The 19,268-nt window shown below is 37.9% G+C and overlaps 1 protein-coding gene across 5 annotated transcripts in view; it reads left to right on the forward strand.

Moving 5' to 3' along the window:
- The window catches only part of LOC106060999 (FERM, ARHGEF and pleckstrin domain-containing protein 2-like), a 118,433-nt gene that overhangs the window by 59,110 nt on the left and 40,055 nt on the right, over positions 1-19,268 (forward strand). For 4 of the 5 annotated variants that reach the window (XM_056011786.1, XM_056011785.1, XM_056011788.1 and 1 more), the window contains 6 exons: positions 7,871-7,975; positions 9,605-9,723; positions 11,370-11,597; positions 11,979-12,066; positions 12,814-12,969; positions 15,991-16,038. In XM_056011786.1, the coding sequence (XP_055867761.1) occupies positions 7,871-7,975; positions 9,605-9,723; positions 11,370-11,597; positions 11,979-12,066; positions 12,814-12,969; positions 15,991-16,038 (744 nt within the window). The remainder of the gene's footprint in view (positions 1-7,870; positions 7,976-9,604; positions 9,724-11,369; positions 11,598-11,978; positions 12,067-12,813; positions 12,970-15,990; positions 16,039-19,268) is intronic. The other variant, XM_056011789.1, reaches the window with a different exon arrangement.

Here is a 19,268-nt window from a genome sequence, read left to right on the forward strand (position 1 = left end):
AACTCTGAGGAGGATTGTCGCAGATGAAATGATGAAAGTGAATAAAGTGAAAAGGGGGGGGGGAAGACTGACACGTCCAAGTTTATACGTTGGCTCACTATGTCTGGGTGGGGGGGAGACCAGTGACGTGTAGGTCTGTGAGTCAAAATGTTGGTCACGTGTTCATCATCTTTCTCCCCCCTCAAACTACCCCACACTTCCCCTCCCCTCTAAATTTGTCCTCCCCCCCCCCCCACACACACACACTGTCGTCTGGAAGTTGTCCTTGTGAACATGTTCCTTGTAGAAACTCCCAGGCGGATTAAAGGGTCGAGTCTCGAACTAAGTAATTGAACATTCCGCCCGCTTGTCCAGACAGGAGTGTTAAGTTCATTTCGCTTAGTGCTTCGACCTGCTGCTGCAGTCACTCCGTTACTTTGGCCAGTAGATAGACTAGTCCTCGTTGTGCATGAGACAGCATTAGTCCTTTGAATGTGGTCCCATGAATGTCCCATGAATGTGGTCCCATGCATCGTAAGAGCACAATAATAATAATAATAATAATCTTTATTGTCCGTAAGGAAATGTGTCTTACAATTTGTGCATCACATCAAGCAAAACATTGTAACTAGAAAAAAAACAAAATGTAAATTCACACCTGACTCACTCATAATTTACATGTGAAAAGTTTATATCAAATTGTTTCTATTTAATGATTTGATTCCTAGGGGAACAAAAGAGTGTTTGTGTCTGTTTGTCTTTGCTATCGGTGTCTTGTATCTCTTTTGTGATGGTAAAATCACAAAATCCTGACCCAAAAGTTGATTTTTAATTTCTAGAATCTTTTTAGCTTTTTTATGGGTTTTTGTCTCAAACAGCTGCCCAAATGGGATTTGTTTTTTGCCAATGACTTTACCAGCAGCATTTAGGATTCTATGGAGTTTTAAATGCTCAGATTGCCATACCAGGCAGTCATATTAAAACTTAAAATATTGCAGATGTGAGCGTGATAAAACACACACACAAACACAAGCACTGAAGACAGAAACAAGTTTTCAAGAATGTTTATCTCAGTTTCATTCTGCAGCTGTCGTTGTTGTTGTTTTTATATGTTTTTAGTTTGTACTCAAAGATTTAATTGAAGACCTACATAGGGAGACGTAATCACGTGACTGCTGCTCTGAAACATAGTCTTTTACTTACATGTAGAGTGAATTGTATACATTGATAAGAAAGTAAGTGTTCCTATCAAAATCAAACCATGCCATTGTTTCTCTGAAAGCTGTTGACTGTGTGATACATCTACTGTTTGAACCATCTTCATACCCCACTGTGCCTAGCCGAGGTTTATTCAGGAAGAAACTTTTTAAAAAAAACTGTGAAACTTGGTGATAAATCAATTTTTCGACAGTTTTTGGACTGCTAGTTAAGACTGTGTATTTCAGTGGGCACTTTAGACTTTCTAAGAACACACTCAATCCGTTCTGTTCAAGTGTACAGTAAGGATGATGTTTCCTAGCTAAGCAGGGGCGAAGACTTAATGACCTTCTGAACGAAGCGGTTCTCGTTTTTTTTTTTTCTCTCAAGTTTCTATTTTATGACCTGAAAAACTTTCTCCCGTGGGGCTCCGCCTCCCGCCGGTTTGAGAAACGTTGAAGACAGAAAAAAAAAGTCTTGGTAGCTTTGGCTAAGATAGGCGATTTCAATCAGTGGCCGACAGAAGTAGATTAAAACACAGCCACTTTGCTCTGCGGCTCCCAGGGACACGGCGGGGAAATCCGTAGACTTGGACGTCCAATCAGACCACCTGAACTCACCACGGGTTAGCAAAGGCTTTGACCTCTGATATATTAGCGTGCCGTTAGTAGGACAGGTCCAGACGCAAGGCCTTGTGTTGACCGAAGCCTGGCGGATCTTGTGGTCTGTGCCCCAACGTGGCCTCCTCTATGTCGAAGGTGCCGGCCCCAGCCACCACCACAGCCCATTCAAATGAATTACTAAGAACGTATTGTTAGGGCACGACACTCTTAAGGTTCAAATCCCACAATACCATCCGACGGGGAGTCTCGGCTCTTGTTTTCTGTGACTGTCCGAAAATGACAGCGAAACAACGAATTTAGAACCCATTGCGTTGCTTTGAAAGTGTTCCTGTAGTATCAGATGCTTAAGAATTGATATCTTTACACAAAGATGTTCGGATTGCTACCCAGTTATTTGATCATTAGTATCATTACATTTCTCTTGAAAGTTATTTACAAATATTTCATTCTCTTACCGGTAATTATGAGCTGATTACATGTACACTTTATGCGTTAAGATTTAGGTGTGACACAGTCCATCGGGTAATTTTAGACGATTTGTTGTACGTGATTACTTCTGATTTAGTTGGCTGTCTCTGTAGAGTCACGAGCCCAGCAATGAAGGAGGGAATATCAGGGTTGAATCCATTACGTTTGCTTATGCCATTGAAGTTTCCAATTCATTCTAAAGTGCATCCATCCAGAAATTACCTTTCCTTGAGCACCTCAAAACTTTATAATTATTGTTACTATTATTAAACTAATCCAGCGACAATAGCGGAAGCTTAAACCTAAAGACGTTATTAGGCTACATTGGTGAGACGTGTATTTATTGATACCGTCTCGTCCGCTGTTCCACTTGCTTTGACATAGTCCAGTTCTGCATGAGATCTGCTTCAAACCTACGTTTTCAAGACGTCATTTAAAATGCATTTTTTTTCCTTGATTGTTCTTCCACATCCCAATAACCTGATCACACAAGCCTAAGGGCACACTCACTCCGGCTCTCCTGGAGCCGAGATGGAATTATTTTTTTTTCAAAGAATGGGAACTGAATGGCTCTGTGACAAGAGAACTAAAGACTGCGCTTCGAGACCTAGTATAGAATATATTGTCTCGTGGTCACTGCTCAAACTTCAATCCTTTGAGGTACTGGCATGGTCAACACATGTAGTGTAATGTCTTTGTAGACTACTATAGACCATTCCTAGTCTGTCTGCGCCTTGAGGTTAGTGGAAGGGCACCAGGAGAGTTCCATTCAGAAAATGTTTTATTGTTAAGGTTTTAGTTTACTCTGTCAGTCCTACGAATCATGTAGGCATTTAATTTTTTCTACTTAGAATCTAGATATTTAAAAACATTATCAAAGTAATCAATGGGGTCAAGAAATATCAAGGAGGCTACTTGTCTTACTTTAGTACTCTATTGTGTAGAGTACTCTATCTCTAGAGGAATACATTTACTAATCGCATCTAAGTTTACAGTAACACTGTCATTGGTGCCTATATCCAGATGACTAAAACAAAACTAAAGTAGGAAGACTATGTGATAATTCCACACCCCCTCCCTTTAAAAAAAAAAAATCTCATGTAATCTATCAGATGCACTCACTGATTCCATGATAACATTACCAGTAGTGGAAATGATAATTCTCTGCCCCTTGTCTGGTGAGCAATTGGGAGTTATCTCTCCTGTTCATCGTCTGCGATTAGATTGGAGTTTACAGTGAATATGTCTTTAAAAGTTTTCTTGTTGATTTCAATGGTTGTGCCCGTAAATTATTGTAAAGGCAATCTGTTCAAGTGAACAACCCCGAACCAATCGTTACCAATGTCTATCTGGTTTGTTTGTTTTTTAAATACGATATTGACCTTGTTTTAAATCTAGCTAGGTCTGTCTACCAGAAATAAAATCCCGCTGCCTTCTTGGTCCACATATTGGAAGAAACAAACTGATGAATGTGAAACACGAGGCACGTTGAAGATTTCATTGTCAATATTTGACGTCTGCTACAACTTGATCACAACATCAGACTAGTCACACACACACACACACACAGAGGGACATAGGGAACGAGATAGCACGCGCCTGGAAGGAACAGAACGAGGGGGAAGCGAACGTACAAGGAATATAAAGTCAAGACAAGCTGGCATCTCCTCAACATCTAAGGTGTAGGCCGGATTTTTTATCAAATGTTGGCCAAAATTAAATGGCGGCTTAAGACTTTATTCTATTTGTACGGCCCTTTCTGTCTGGAAGTGACTCAGAGCCTGGATATTAGCTATGGAACCATGAAGTAAAAATAAAACTGGCGTCGATTTGAAGGAAAGGATTTAAAAAAAAAAGAAACGTTGGCTTGCTGTAACCCCCCCCCCCCCCCAAAATTGTCTTAATATTAAAGTAACCCCTTTTTAAACTTTGCGCTCCAAGATACAATGATGGTCAGTTAACGAGGATGTCATAGGACCATCCACATTTACTCTCCCCCCTCCCCCCAAAATGTCAGTTGACCATTAGACTTGTGTGGACTCTTGGAGCGTCCTAAAAATCCCGATTTTTTAAATGTCTGTTTTGACTGAAATTCGAAATTCTATAATGTTTTTCCGGGTTTCTAACAAGGGACGTTCAACTCTGTCTAAGGTGACGTAGCTACTTAACATATGTCATCTCTTAATGTGGATGTTTTAATAGTTGACAAAAGTGGTCATCATCGAACCACGAAGGACGAACTATATAAAAAAAAATCTATCACACACACACACCGATCAAAAGCCGCTTTAAAAATAGGAAATAAAATTCTGGCCTCCGAGGAGGAAGCAGTGTTTTAAAGTATGTATAGGACATTATGTTAAGCCACACGACTAAAAAGAAGTTCTAACAAAATCGACTGAAACTGACCACCGTCTGACCATTGAAGGGCCTATAGATTTATCTCAGGCTCACTGTGTCCACAGCTCGCTTCTTTTCCGGGATCAATTCCAAGCCTGATGGGAGACTACCAGAAACAAGTTGGGGGTAGGGGAAGTCAAGCAAGAAGTGAAGAACAGTCCCTTCCTCTTTCTTGACATCTCTCTCTCTCTTTCTTTCTTTCTTTCTACCTGTCTCTTTTTTCTGTTTCTCGCTCCTCTGAACGTCTCTTTCTATACTTGTTTCTTTCTCATTTTCTATTTCTTTCTACCTTTCTCTTTCACTCTCTTTTCTCTTATTCTCTGTCTCTCCATGTTTCTCGCTCTCTTTCTGTCTCTTTCGTTTTCTGCCTAACTCTCTTTTCCTTTCTGCCTTTGTCCTCCCTCCTTTAACCTCTCATTTCCCTCCCTCTGCCTGTACTCACAGTGCGCGTGATGACGTGAGTGTGGAGTAGTGCTCCCGCCCAAATTGGGTTGTAGGGCGCCGTTACCCAAAACAACGTTCTAACCAAATTGGTGACCAGGGCAAACTGAAGGGTGGACAGTGGCTGTCAGTCTGTCACGCCCTCTAAGCACACGTACACTCACGCACACCTACCGGGCCCTCCCAGACATATCAAGTTCCGGTCTGTCGGCGGGTTTCTAGTGAGTGCTTTGGTTTTTCTGTTCCCCAGACACTTGCCCTGTCACCTTCCTTCAACTTTGACCCTTCAGTCAGGGGATAAGTCAATTATTTATTGCCTACTGTGGACAGGATTCTTTGTTTGGCTTGAAAGATATTTGTAAAAAATATTCCTAATAAAAAGTATGTATAAATGAAATTATTATTATTTCTGGTCTTTTCATGATAGCTAATTGTATTTCTATACATTTCCTGATCAATCTCTATTAGGAAAATCCATGTAAAGACACACAATTAAATTAACATTACAAATGACAATGTTAATCAAATCTCTTTAGCATATGATTTCTCTCCCTTTAAAGCAGATCTATATAACTCACTCGGTAAGAAAAAAGTTGTAACGATGGTAAAAATCTGATTATTACCAACTTCAGTGATGCAGACGTACCGGAAGTGTAACTAGTAGACTCTAGTTAATCCAAGGTGTCCTTTGCCCTCCCTTCCCACCCCACCCCCCATACATGACTTCATGTCAAATGGATACGATGAGATTTGTGGCCAAGTTTCTCGAGTGACTAAGACAACAAGCACCCATCTTGACTTCACCTCCAGACAATCGAAAGAGGATCTTTGGGTGTGCCCCCATCTCATGGCGTCCTAAAATATCTCACCTTCAAAATTCCATCGAGATTCAAACTCGAGATTCTCTGTTAGGCATTCAAGTGCTTTGTGTCTAGAAAAAGTCGATCACCGTGCATGAAAGTAACTGTCATTTGTTTCAAACAAAATGTACATTGTGTCTGGATTTGGGGATTTTTTTATTGACAGCCGATGTCTCCTTTTGATGAGTGTTTTGTGCAGTCCTATTCCCAAATAGGAAATACTCTCAGCTGCGATACTTTTCAACTTCTGCTCATAGTCTTCAATTTTCAGAATTCTTTCCCCTTTTGTTCTTGTCACGTGATTATATCTCCACTTCCCCCAGCATTGTAAGTCGAACTCTATTCATAGCCTTAGGGCGACATTGTCGACGCTGTGAGACTACTTGATCACGTGACCCACGCAGCCCCGAGACTGCACTCCCCTCGCGACAGGATGTGAACCATCAACGTCGTCATTTAGGAAGTATAATTTGACGTCACCTCACCCCCCAGACAATGACGTTATTTCCAGACAAGTCACCAGACGACCTGGACGCACGAACGAGGTACGGAGCGGAGACAGAACGGTGTTAAAGAAGGCATAACGTAATCATGCGTCTCAGGACGCCCGAGCCCAGTTCGTCCGGTTCAATGCTGTACAGACGTTGACCTTCTTCTCATCGTCTTCAAGCTTTGGGGATGTCGTTTTCTACTGGGCCAGTTTACGACATTAAAAGGACACGTTTTATGATATCCGAATCGGTTAATGATAATAAAGACTCATTTGAAGATATCTGAATCAGTTTACGACAATACAAAAGACACATTGGAAGAAATTTGAATCAGTTTACCGGTACGACAATACAAAAGACACATTTTGAAGATACCTGAATCAAACGTGCGTTTTGGTTTCCATGGTGATTTTTGTTCTCATTGACAACAGAATGTCTTGTCTAATGTTTCTCCACGGCCTTTCTACTTTCAAGTCTTTTCAATTTGAAATAGGAGTTTGTTTATTTAAATACTGTCCCTTTGATTCTTTAGATCGATATTACCTTGAATTAGAGCTCATGGAATACATCAAAGTATCGGCACGTCTCTCTTCAAAATGCACGAATACGAATAGCGCATCTACTTGGCTTTGTCCCTATTTAGATACACCTACAAAACGAATGCTTGTTTGCCCACTCTTTAGCTCCATATAACACGAAGACACTGGAGAAAAGCATTCATCATGTTCTTGATCCTGTGTACAACTGTAGTAGATCTCTTTAGGGCATAATCTTCAAATACAAAAACAAAATTTAATAAAATACTCTGAAAGACACAAAGATAAAGGCACATTCCTCGTCCCATATGCTAGGACAAATTTGTACGAATACTCCTTCTTCCCTAGTGCTATTAGAGCATGGAATGGGTTGCCTGAGCTAGCCAGGAAAACCAGTGACTTGGCAGAATTTAAGTCATTGGTTAATATGCATGACTGAATGCATGACGCGTAGGACGTAATCATCTTCTTTTTTTTGAAGTAACGTCTGTATTATATAAGATAAGAAGATAAGGACATGGTTGAGGGGGATTGTCTTGTCTTTTGACAAAACTTATATCAGCTCATTCTCGTCTGTCTGCCTGGTACACATTCTGAACACGTGACTTCTCCCACTCTCTATTCTTGGATCCAATTGAAACTTTGCACCAAAAATTATTCATTGTTCCTAACAATAACAAAAATAAAAAAAGGATCAGTTAAAAAAAGATCAACCAACGGTAATTTTTTTTTAAATGTTTGATATCGAAAAGGAAAATAAACCTACCAGTATTGACATATGCGACTGTAAATGTGAAGTTCTTACACTTAAATGATTTATTATATTAAAAGTTGTTTTTTTTTTTTAATTTCGGTTGTTTTATTCTGTTGTCTAGGTGAAAGGTGTCGGCTCGCTGCTATGGGACGCAGTGGTCAACCATCTTCAGCTGTTGGAAGCAGACTACTTTGACCTGGAGTACACCAACCAGAACGGAGATGACGTAAGTCTTGGGTTCATGTTGCTGGCCACAGTCGCTACGGACGTGGTCAAACCGCGAACAGATTTTGGATGTAGACTTCTACTTGGGACAAAAAAAAAAGATAGATGCTATTTAATGAATGAACAACCTCGTAAAAAAAAAACAAATGATTTGCTAGGACCCCCCCCCCCCCCCGGCCACACACACAGCAATTATGTTCTTTGGAAATGTCTTGAGAGTAATGATATTCATTTGATTTGCTTTGCAAATACTCTCTGACTAAATGCCTTGAACAACTTATTGCTCCTAATGCTCTTACTTCCACCTCCTATAGCAGTGATGGGCAAACTACGGCCCGTGGGCCAACTCCGGCCCTCACAGAAGTTTTATGGACATGTTTTGTTATAGCCTAAAAATTATAAAAAGCAATGCCATTCACAATGAAAAAACAAAAAGTGACCACGCGTTAAACCATGTAACTTGATGTAAGTAATAGTGTAACAATTAAGTGTGTCTCATTTGCTATGTCACCAAAAGTCGTTCATTAGGACTATCTATATTCCGATACTTGACTTCTATATTTCCCGCCAAAATTGTTTCTTAAAGTTTTTGGCCCGCTCCTAAAAAAGTTTACCCATCACTGCCCTATAGGATCAATCCACTAGTTCTAGTTTTCAGTCAATCGTTGATGGTTCCAGTTTGTAGGGCTATTCAATTCAATTTATTGGTCTACTACTGCATTGACTTGTGACCTCGTAGTGGAGTCTATTCAATAATATTCAGTTGGCCCACAAACGTCCAAAATAAATCAATTAGGGTAGCTCAGGGGGGGGGGGAGTAGATGGCGGCTTCAAAAGACGAAAAATGCACATAAAAACAATACGGACCGACATTTTTTATTGCCGTCTGCTATCTGTGACGTCATCCTCCGTTTGAGTTGAGCTAAATTTATCAGATCATTTGCACTGCACTGCACTCTGTACCTAGTGCAATGTTTTCCAAGGGATGCAACTGAAAGGGCGAATCTGGCACATTTAGACTTGAGATCATAAACAAACCTGTTCTGAAATGGCATTATCAACAATCACTGAACATACTGGCTGTCTGGTCAGGTGGTATGCGCTCTGGACTGTCGCCTTGATTGTCTCAAGTTCGATCTCTGCCAGCCGCCATCCTGTTAGAGACTTTGTGGTCTGTAGGGGCAGGTGATGCAAAGCCATCTGTTTCTCTGGCCGACGGTTAACGAGGGTGTTATGTGGCCAGCACAACCACCAACCCTCTTTACTTTCCCCTACCAATGTCAGGTACCCATTAGAGTTGGTAGACTCTGGGGCACCCTAAAAATCTCGAAATTCAAATCCCAGTCTGGCGTCTTCCATGGGATTCGAACCTGAGATGCCTCAGTTTGGAAGCCAAGCCCTTTACCACTCTGCCATCACACTCCGGATTGGGTGTATTTATCTTCAAATTGAAGGGAACATCCGAAGCTTGTAAAACAAAATCAGAGTTGTTCTCAACTGCGTGTGCTATTTGTCCTTATGTTATTGTTTTACTTTAAATATTGACTTAAGTTGACCATGTTACTGTTGCAGCACTTAGTGTCTCCCCCATCTTAGTTGAAGCTAATTGTTGTTGGTCTCTTCCATCCAGTGCTGGTTAGATAAAGATAAGCTGGTACTCAAGCAGATCGGGTCCCCAGACACTCCACTTCGTTTCTGTGTCAAGTTCTACACACCTGATCCAGGGCTGCTAGAGGATGAGCTTACCAGGTAAACTGGGTCAGTGGGTCAAGGAGAACACGGGAAGCATCTTTTAACATACCATTGTCATGTTTATCTGGCATTATCTCTCTCTTTTTTTTTTTTTTTTTTTGGATTCCTTAATAACTTCTTGACCCCTTTCTTTACAGTACATTTATTTTAGTAGCCAGTATTCCTTAATATAAACCCTAACCTTTTTTTTCTTTTAAGAAATTTGTTTAAAAGAGTTGTAACTTACCACTTGTAGGCCTACATACAATTCTCACTAAGATTGAAGTTGGTTTTGAAAGTACAACATGTATTTTTTTTTTAAATCCTCTTCACTTATTTTTAAATAACTTGATAGAAAAGTCTTGGATTACTTTACATATTGCCAAGCTGGCTGGAAGTTGTACATTTCACCTCAGTTTATCATTGAGCTAGTTGTTTGTATCATTGAGTTAGTACAAGAACCAGTTGTCCCCAACTCACACATGAAGCCTTCAAGACTTGAACTTGAGCTGACACAGAGGGACTCCCACCTAACTTGAATATTCTATCTGTAACAACTTTTATATAGTACTGCACAAAACCAAGTTTTTATAAGGTGGTGTCTTTTCTAAGTCAGTATCCTAACTTCAATTTTAGAAACAACTTAATTCTGAGTCTGAAAATGACTTGTAGGTGACTTGTAGGCCTTATAAAGTAAATGACTTGTAGGCCTATTAAAGTAAATGACTTGTAGGCCTTATATAGTAAATGACTTGTAGGCCTTATAAAGTAAATGACTTGTAGGCCTTATATAGTAAATGGCTTGTAGGCCTTATAAAGTAAATGACTTGTAGGCCTTATAAAGTAAATGACTTGTAGGCCTTAGAGTAAATGACTTGTCGGCCTTAGAGTAAATGACTTGTAGGCCAGAGTAAATGACTTGTCGGCCTTATAAAGTAAATGACTTGTAGGCCTTATAAAGTAAATGACTTGTAGGCCTTAGAGTAAATGACTTGTAGGCCTTAGAGTAAATGACTTGTAGGCCTTAGAGTAAATGACTTGTAGGTCTTACAGAGTGAATGCTGTAGAAGATTGCTGGGGTTATAATATCAGAATGAGAAATAAAAAAAAGTTGGAGTGATAAGGACCAATGAAACAAAAAAGCCCAATTTTGAATTCCAGCATAACAATACTGTCCCGTCCTTTGTCTAGTAAACACTTTTGGTGTGCAAGAGTTACAGGTCTTGTTGAGCAGTTCTCTTTCTCCATACCTCTTAACTTACTGCCATCCTAAGGTTCTGATTGCATACATTTGTTTGGACCAAAGACAGCAGTTAAGTTTTAGAATGAAAAAGAAGCATGGATATGTGATTTACATTTTGAGAAAGGTCTAGAGAATAGATGAACTAAGTCTTTCTTCAAGTTTTTCTTCTTTTCTTCTCATTTTTATGAAGGGTTCAGACCAGTAATCTTATATCTGAGATGAACTGTGCAGTGGTCAAGCAGTTCTCCTTATAGTTTTTCTTCTTTAGGAGGGTTTCAGGGCCACTGTCTTGCTTGGGCCTCCTAGACAAGTGTGGCCATTGTTTACAACTCCCTTTTATTCTTGACCTCACATCAGTGTTAAAAACTATTTGGAAGCATTATTCTAAAAATGTAGTTATTCATTGAATTTTGTTCTTCAGATACCTCTTTGCACTACAAGTCCGCAAGGATTTACTACGAGGGGAGCTACGCTGTAGTGAAAACACAGCCGCGTTGCTGGCCTCGTATATCGTCCAGGCTGAGATTGGAGACTTCGATCTGGAGGAGTGCCCTGATCCCACCTACCTAGCTGTGTTCAAATTTGTGCCCGAGCATCTACAAAGCCACCAGTTTATGGCCAAGGTCATGGACTATCACAAGCAACATATGTAAGTGTAGGACATAGGTCACAATGGACATGACACTATTTAATGGTCGAACACTGACCACTGGGAGTATCAGAATGTTTGACATTGAACTAGGAGTGAGACAAAAGAACATAAACACTGGGTCCAATGCAGTATAAAAAACATAACATAGACCACTTGAGGAGATTGATTTTAATTAAGCATTTACCAATATGGGCAATTCAACTTTAAAGGAAAGGCCTAAAAAAAAAAAAATCTTTGCGAAGCTGCTGGATTACTTTGCTAGCTAGCTGGATTCCCCTTTAAAATTAAGACCTATTGTGTGTACTTTTTATTTAGTGTAATTAAGTAATGAATTTAAAATTAAAACTATTTCTATCTATCCTATTGTATTATCTCTAGAGGTGAGTCTCCATCTGAAGCAGATCTAAATCTGTTGGACACTGCTAGGAAGGTGGAATTGTATGGGATTAAAATGCAGACTGCCAAGGTAAGGGGACAGCTTAAGTTCATTCTTTTTTCAGGATGTTTGGTAGAGTCATGTTTCTGTCTGCTATCCACAGTGACCCCCTAAGTTCTGGTGCCACCCTTTTAGTTCTGTTGCCACCCTTAGTTCTGTCAATAGCAAAGACTGGGAAGTACAGACTATCATTTTCTATCAGTGTGATAGTCTTGTCTAACATTCTCTACCAATGATTTGTAGTGAACTCAGGTTTGATTGGTATCCATAATTTCACAGACCAACATTGACAAAAATCTTTGGTTTTCATGTAACAAAACACTTCATCGAAAGATGAAAGCTTCTAAAAATTAGCTTAGTTTTGGTTTCCTAAATACTTTTTTTTTCATGTCAAAATAAAATATTGTTGTGCCTTGACCATATAAGCAAGGCGCAGTGGCTGAGCGGTAAAGCGCTTGGCTTCAGAACGGGGGTCCAGGGTTCGAATCCTGGTGAAGATTTTGATTTTTAATATCCGTATCTTTGGGGGCCTCTGAGTCAAAACCCAGCTCTAATGGGTACCTGACATTAGTTACGGAAAAGTAAAGACGGTTGGTCGGTGTGCTGGCCACATGACACCTTTGTTAACCGTGGGCCTCTGAAACAGATGATCTTTATATCATCTGCCTTATAGATCGCAAGGTCTGAAAAGGAAACTACTTGACTAAATAAGATGCTCGAATATTTTCCTATTAATACAAGGTTTGACTTTTTATTGTGTAATCTCACTTTGTACAGGACCACGAGGGTGTATGTCTTAACTTGGCCGTCGCCCACCTGGGTGTTCTTGTCTTCCAACAATACACCAAAATCAACACCTTCTCGTGGGCCAAGGTTCGCAAGCTCAGTTTCAAACGCAAGAAGTTCCTGATCAAGCTCCACGCTGACACCTATGTAAGTGTAACTTTACCCGACAGTTTGTATGTACAGCGTGTTGTGTCAACATTGATTGAAATATATTCCTGGTCAATGTTCCTGGAAGGCTTTTTGTAGTCTTGTTTTGCTTGAAGTGCAAGTGATTGTCCTTTGTCCGGAATTCATTGTTGTCTTGTACACATTTTAATGAAGCCAACAATTTTTTTATTTTCAGTAAAATTGATGAAATATAAAACAAAGACAAACTTACACATTTTGTTAGCTGATTTCAATCATTGGCACTTAATGCAATTATTTGTATTTAGTTCAGTATTTATTGATAATTTGTATAGCATATTTTGTTTTTTTTAAAGTTGGGTTTTAACTTATTCTAGAAAGGGAGATCAGTATAAACTAACTCATTATCATCTGCTAGAAGAAGCTAATTTTGTCTCCTCATTTTTAATTAGATCTCTGCTGCACAGTGTCAGTCAAGCCACATTGGAAACATGAAAAAAAATCTATTTTCTTTAACAAAATTCCATTAACTTTTTCTTTCAAGTTTGAATATACAAAAAAAAAATGTTTTATTGTAAAATATTTTCTCTACTGTTGGTGGAATATGAAACAAAAAATGTCTCTCAGTTGATCACTTGAATGTTTAAAATGTAATGAAGTTTCATTTAGAATCCCATAATGCAGTTTTGAGTGAGTCTTGGAAGAAACTTTAATGAGCAATATTATGTTCCTGCTGGAAACTGGTTAGGGTTTGTTTTTTTTTCTAATTCTTCTGGGAGTAGAGCTCTTGTTTGAGGAAAACATTTTCTTTAGCATGCAACTAATTATTGCATTGGCTAGTAGAGAGATAAAGTTTTAGATCTAGAATTTAATAGCTGTAAATGATTAGAATTTGATGAAGATAAATATAATTTATTTGACTGTGAAGTTTGTGTTTGTAAATGTATTTGTTACTGTTTGAGTTGTGTTGTTATTATATGTCAGCCATGTTATATCAAGCATCGCTGTATTCAACGTTGGCTTATTTTAAGTGTATAATCGCTGCCTATTTTATTGAGTTAGTGAGAGCTTTGGAATGTGTATACTCAGTGAAGTTGGGTGAAACTAGCTTCCAGTTGTATTTCTGTTATGTTTTATTGGACATAGTTTTGTCCACACTTAGTCTGTGTATTGCAGATATTTGATTTTCTAGCACAAACACAAAACAGTGTTGTATTTCTGTACATGGAATTCATTCCTATCTCCAGTCTGTTCAATATGAAACACTTATGAATATAGACTAAAGGAATGCTTTAATAACATTACCAGTCAATATATTTTTGATAGTGATGTATACAAGAAACTTAAACAATGAAATCAATTGTCAGTCTAACAGAAATGCACTGGTAAAAATATTTTCTGTATCTCCTAGTGCTATTTCTTTCATTAAAAAAAAATAAATATATTACACATTTTTTTTGTTAATGATTCTCTGATCATCTGATTTGAAATTAAGATTGCCAGGTTTCCTCTGCCTATCTTTAATTGGTTTTGCATCTAATTTTCCTGTTTTCATGTATTTTTGTGATACTAGTTATCTCCTCTTGATTTGCTTGATTTTGTTTGTCTGTTTGTTGGTTTGTGCGTGTGACTCTTGCTCAACTTGTCTGCCATTTAATGTATTGTATTGTAATGCAGAGTTTATTACTTGTATTGATTAAAACAAGAAAGATTGTCTGAGATGTATTGTAACATGATAGTTTAGTGCTTTTAAGTCATTTTCTGTCTGCAAAGATAAGTTCAAATATTTCTTGTCATGGTTAAAATAAACATAAAATCTGATTAGAAAAACTTATTTATTTACAAGCAACTTATACATACGTTAACAATTGAACTGAAAGATTTTTCAGTTGTGTTTCTTTTAATTTTTTTTGGGTTGAGAACATAATTAATCATTTCATTAGTCTGAAAACTGATAGGAATTTAAAAAAAACACAATTAATGAAAATATTATTTAAAACCTATAATTAATGTGTGGATGTTTTTTAAATGTACATTGGAACCTCGGCTAATGACCACTATCCGTTCTGGAAAGTTGGTCGGTACCCAAGATGTTTGGTATCATAAAAAATTTCCTCATAAGGAATAAATAAAATAGATTTAATTGGTTTCTAGCCACTGTTGACTTGCTAATATATGAAAGTTATATGCTATATAGGTAAGTTTTTTAAATGAGAACAATTGTAATACAATATAATGGGAGTTAAATAAAACATTAAAGAAAGCATTTGAACTTACGAAAACATATATTAAGCATAGGAAAACGTACCAGTCTTACTGCAATTTAATTGTGGATGGGTGGAGGTGTAGGGGAAAGGTGTAGAACTACTGCTTAAAGGGGAATCCACCTCCATGAGATTATGTGACATTGACCTAGGTGTTCTGTAAATGTAAGTAAAGTACCCCTTTCGGATCTTGTGATCTATAGGGCAGATGATGTTAAGGTCATCTGTTTATTTGGCCAACAGTTAACAAGCAGGGTGTTATGTGGCCAGCATAACGACCAACCGCCTTTACTTTCCCAAACTAAAGTCAGGTACCCATTAGAGTTGGGTTACTTCAGGGGCGCCCTAAAAATCCCAGAATTCAAAATCACCAAGATTCAAACCCAGGACCCCAGGTTCGGAAGCCAAGCGCTTAACCACTCAGCCACTGCACCCCAGGTGTTCTGCATGCGGTGCAAATTTTAACTAATTTTTGGGTTGTTATCGGAAATGTTTGCTTCCTAAGACGTTTGCTAGCCGAGGTTCCACTGAATTCCTCCAATGAGGTAAAAACTGTTAAAATGCTCTGCCTCTTAATGTCTGTCATTTCTGTGTGAGAGATTAAAGTGTTTGTGTATCTTGTGTTAAAAGTATTTGTTGTCCTTGTATCCAAATGTAGTCAATTTTGATTCAAGATGAATGAACAAATAGAGCTAATATTAAGTCAACTTCAGGTTCACTAAGCATTCAATGTATTCATGATCAACTCTTTGTGTCCTACACTCTTCCCTCCCCTTAGGAGCATGGACTGGATGGACTCCCCCATACGCCGACCAAATCTTCAAGGGTACCTTTTCTTCTTTTTCGTACAGCATTTTTATTTGTCAACTCATATCATCGTTTCTGCTTTTTTGATGTTAACATTTTGTCCATATGTCACGTATATGTTTCTAATTGCATTCTTTGTAGTGCTGTGTAGGCTGGGCTTTGAATTAGAGGCAAATGATATGTGGATTTTTTTTTTGTTATGTCTGTTTGGCTTAATGACAGTTCATTATGTCTCTATAATAGCTGTGAGGTTGACGTCATATTGTTATTGATTTCATTCTTGCCACAGGGCAGTGGCTCATATCTTGATGACTATTCACTGTATGACTAACATTTTTTTTTTTGGTACTGTATGGTACATAACTAGTTTGGGCATGAATGTTGACAGTATCATTAGTTGTTTATTTTTTTAGTTGTTTATTTCCTTAGTTGTTTATTTCATAACAATTTAATGAATTCAATTTTTGTGTGTTTGCAACTGAAGCTGGGGGAATGGTTGAATTTATGTAGAATAAAATATAAATATCAATGCGGAGCTGCCTTCAGGGATCGAATACAAAACTAAACAATATATGAGAAATCAACACAGATTGAATTAAATGATTGAAATTTTAACTTAATGACTAACATTTTTTTTTTCATTTTTGAATATTAAAACTCACTGGGAAAAAAAAGGAAATTTAATTTGGATCATTCCTTCTCAAAATTTGTACTAATTTACAATAACCATTTGACTAGTTGATTCTGTAGTAGCTAGAGTTTAGCTTAACAGTAATGGTAGTGCATGTAGTCCAAAGTTGTTGTTGGGTTGTTTTTTTGTCCAACATTATCAAAGTAAACCTCTTCTATTTTCATCATCTTTCCAATCCACTAGGCAGGCTCCTCCTTAATCCAATGTTTCATGCACCACTAGTGCTCTAAAATATAGCTGTGCTAGACCTAAGTGTGTTTAGAAAGCGTTTACTGATTTCATGTACCATTTTATGTTTGACTGACCAGGCATGGCTATTTTCACCCAACCATGGCATAACCCATTCATCATAACCTAATCATCACCTAATTTATTCATATTTATTTAATCACACTTCAATCAAACGTTTTGTAGCATGATTAGGTTTTTTTGTTGTTGTTTTTTTTAATTCTAATTGGTTCAAACATAATGATGAACAATTGACTTGAAACCTTCTAATACAGTTTTTTCTTTGTCTTAAGAATTTAAAAAATCAGTTATAAGATTGGCTACTTCAGTGATGCCCAACCTTGTACGGCCAGTGGGCCATTTCAATTTCGGACTCTCGTGTCGCAGCCACTTTTAACGGAAAGATACAAAAAATGAAATAGAGAATAAACCATATTTAATAATTTTATTACAATCCCATTGCTCCAGTAGGCCTACTTACACCCAGAAGTCAATTAGGGCTAACAAGGGTTTCATGCGTGTTATAACGGAATACGTTTTTCATACCCAGCAATTGTTTTCAGAAATATGAAGGGCTTATAAATCTTTTGTCTGCATTGCTCAAAATTTCTCAAGCAGGGAAGTCTGGCTTTTGTAATTATTTCAAAATTTGCTCTGTCATTTAGTTTTAAATGGAGATTTTCACCAACATCGTCTATTCAATTCATTTTGCAATTGTCATGGCTGACAGCTTCAACTGCATTTTTTTTAGGATGATTTTATTCCATCACTACTGCAATCATCACTGCTGCAAGCACTTTTTTATGCTTCATTTCTCTTCTTAAAATGTGAGCAACTCTGTAGCCTCCATTACAGCCGACTCATTGTCTTGACTTCTTGGTTAATGTTTTTGTCAATCGCTCAACTGTAGGCCTAACTTAGTGATCTTTTTTTAGCAGCTCAAACCAACAACTTTGGGTTTTTTTTAGCCACATTATCTGTACAAATCAAACTTGTTGGCTTATTATGTTCCACAAAAAAGAAATATTTGTCCCCTTTTCCTGGAAGTTTCAACATCCAATTTTACTTTCTTCGGCTCTTTTACATGGAATGGCACCAATCATGTTGATGTCAAAAGAACACAAACCAAAATGGTGCAGAAAAGATGCGCTTGTGTTACACACAAGAGATGTCCAGGCCACAGCTTGCTCAAGACAGCTGCAGAAATGTCCAAGACTCTAAAACAACTGTCAATTTTTGTCACCAAAAAAATAAACCTTTTGTTCTTATAGAAAAAAAATTAACATGAATATTACGAAACAATAGATTAGAATGAAATCCATCAAAGAAAAAGTGAGAGTCTGAACATAGAGAACATACATTTTTCTACCTTTTTTTTAATATTTTTATTTTCTACATTTTGTGCCAATGTTGTGACGGGCTGGTCGAAACCACATCGCCAGTTGTATCTGACCCACAGGCTGTATTTTGGGCATCACTGTACATCTTTTTGCATGCTTTAACCCTTTTGATAATAATAGTGCATTTTTTAAATTAGAAATGGAATCAAGGCTTTCATTTCACAGTAGGTTTTCATTAATTTAAATAAATACTTCATAAATTGGTTTTTAATGTAATAAAAATTGAACATACAAAGTATTCTGGGTCATTGATATTTATTAACTAGTTCACCACTATTGAATGTAATAGGGTTAGTTTGTCACTTAGTTAGGATGTTTTTCTTACTATCTTTAGGCTACATACCTCATTGGCCTACTTGTGTAGTTCTTTCAGAGAAGTAGGAATAGAGTGTCAGAAATTTTATTAAAGCTTTTTCTAGTGGTTTTAAATGATTTAATTTTTTTATTGCTTTGAAAGGAAAAAGCATTGTACTGTTCTACAGCCCATGTTGTGGGCAGTACTATTAGTCAAAGTTTAAGCATTGTTTATACATTACATGACTACTGTATTGAGAGACAGTGGATACACCCAGACTTAAAAGGGCACATTTCTCTGCCTTGGTTAATACGACCAAGTGTTGCCTAGTGCTGGTGTCATATCAAAGGAATAATGCTATGCAATACTTTTGGCATGAGCTCATTCGCAGGAGCTGTTGGAGGGGTGGTCTAGAGTCGCAGCGTTAAAGGGGTTCCACTCCTGATTTTTCAAGGTTGACATCTGAAACCTTAGCACTGTAAATAAAAAGTGGAGTTTTAAAATCAGACTAACCTTCCCTTGGCTGAGAAGCTCCATCAGTCAGAAGTGTAGTTGAAGGGGTACCAAGGCACATGAGCCAACCAGAGATTACCATTTCAAAGTATTTTGTAGAAAATAGGAGTTTATTTCTGTTG

The sequence above is a fragment of the Biomphalaria glabrata genome, chromosome 15, assembly GCF_947242115.1.
Source record: "Biomphalaria glabrata chromosome 15, xgBioGlab47.1, whole genome shotgun sequence".
In the NCBI taxonomy this organism is placed as follows: domain Eukaryota; kingdom Metazoa; phylum Mollusca; class Gastropoda; family Planorbidae; genus Biomphalaria; species Biomphalaria glabrata.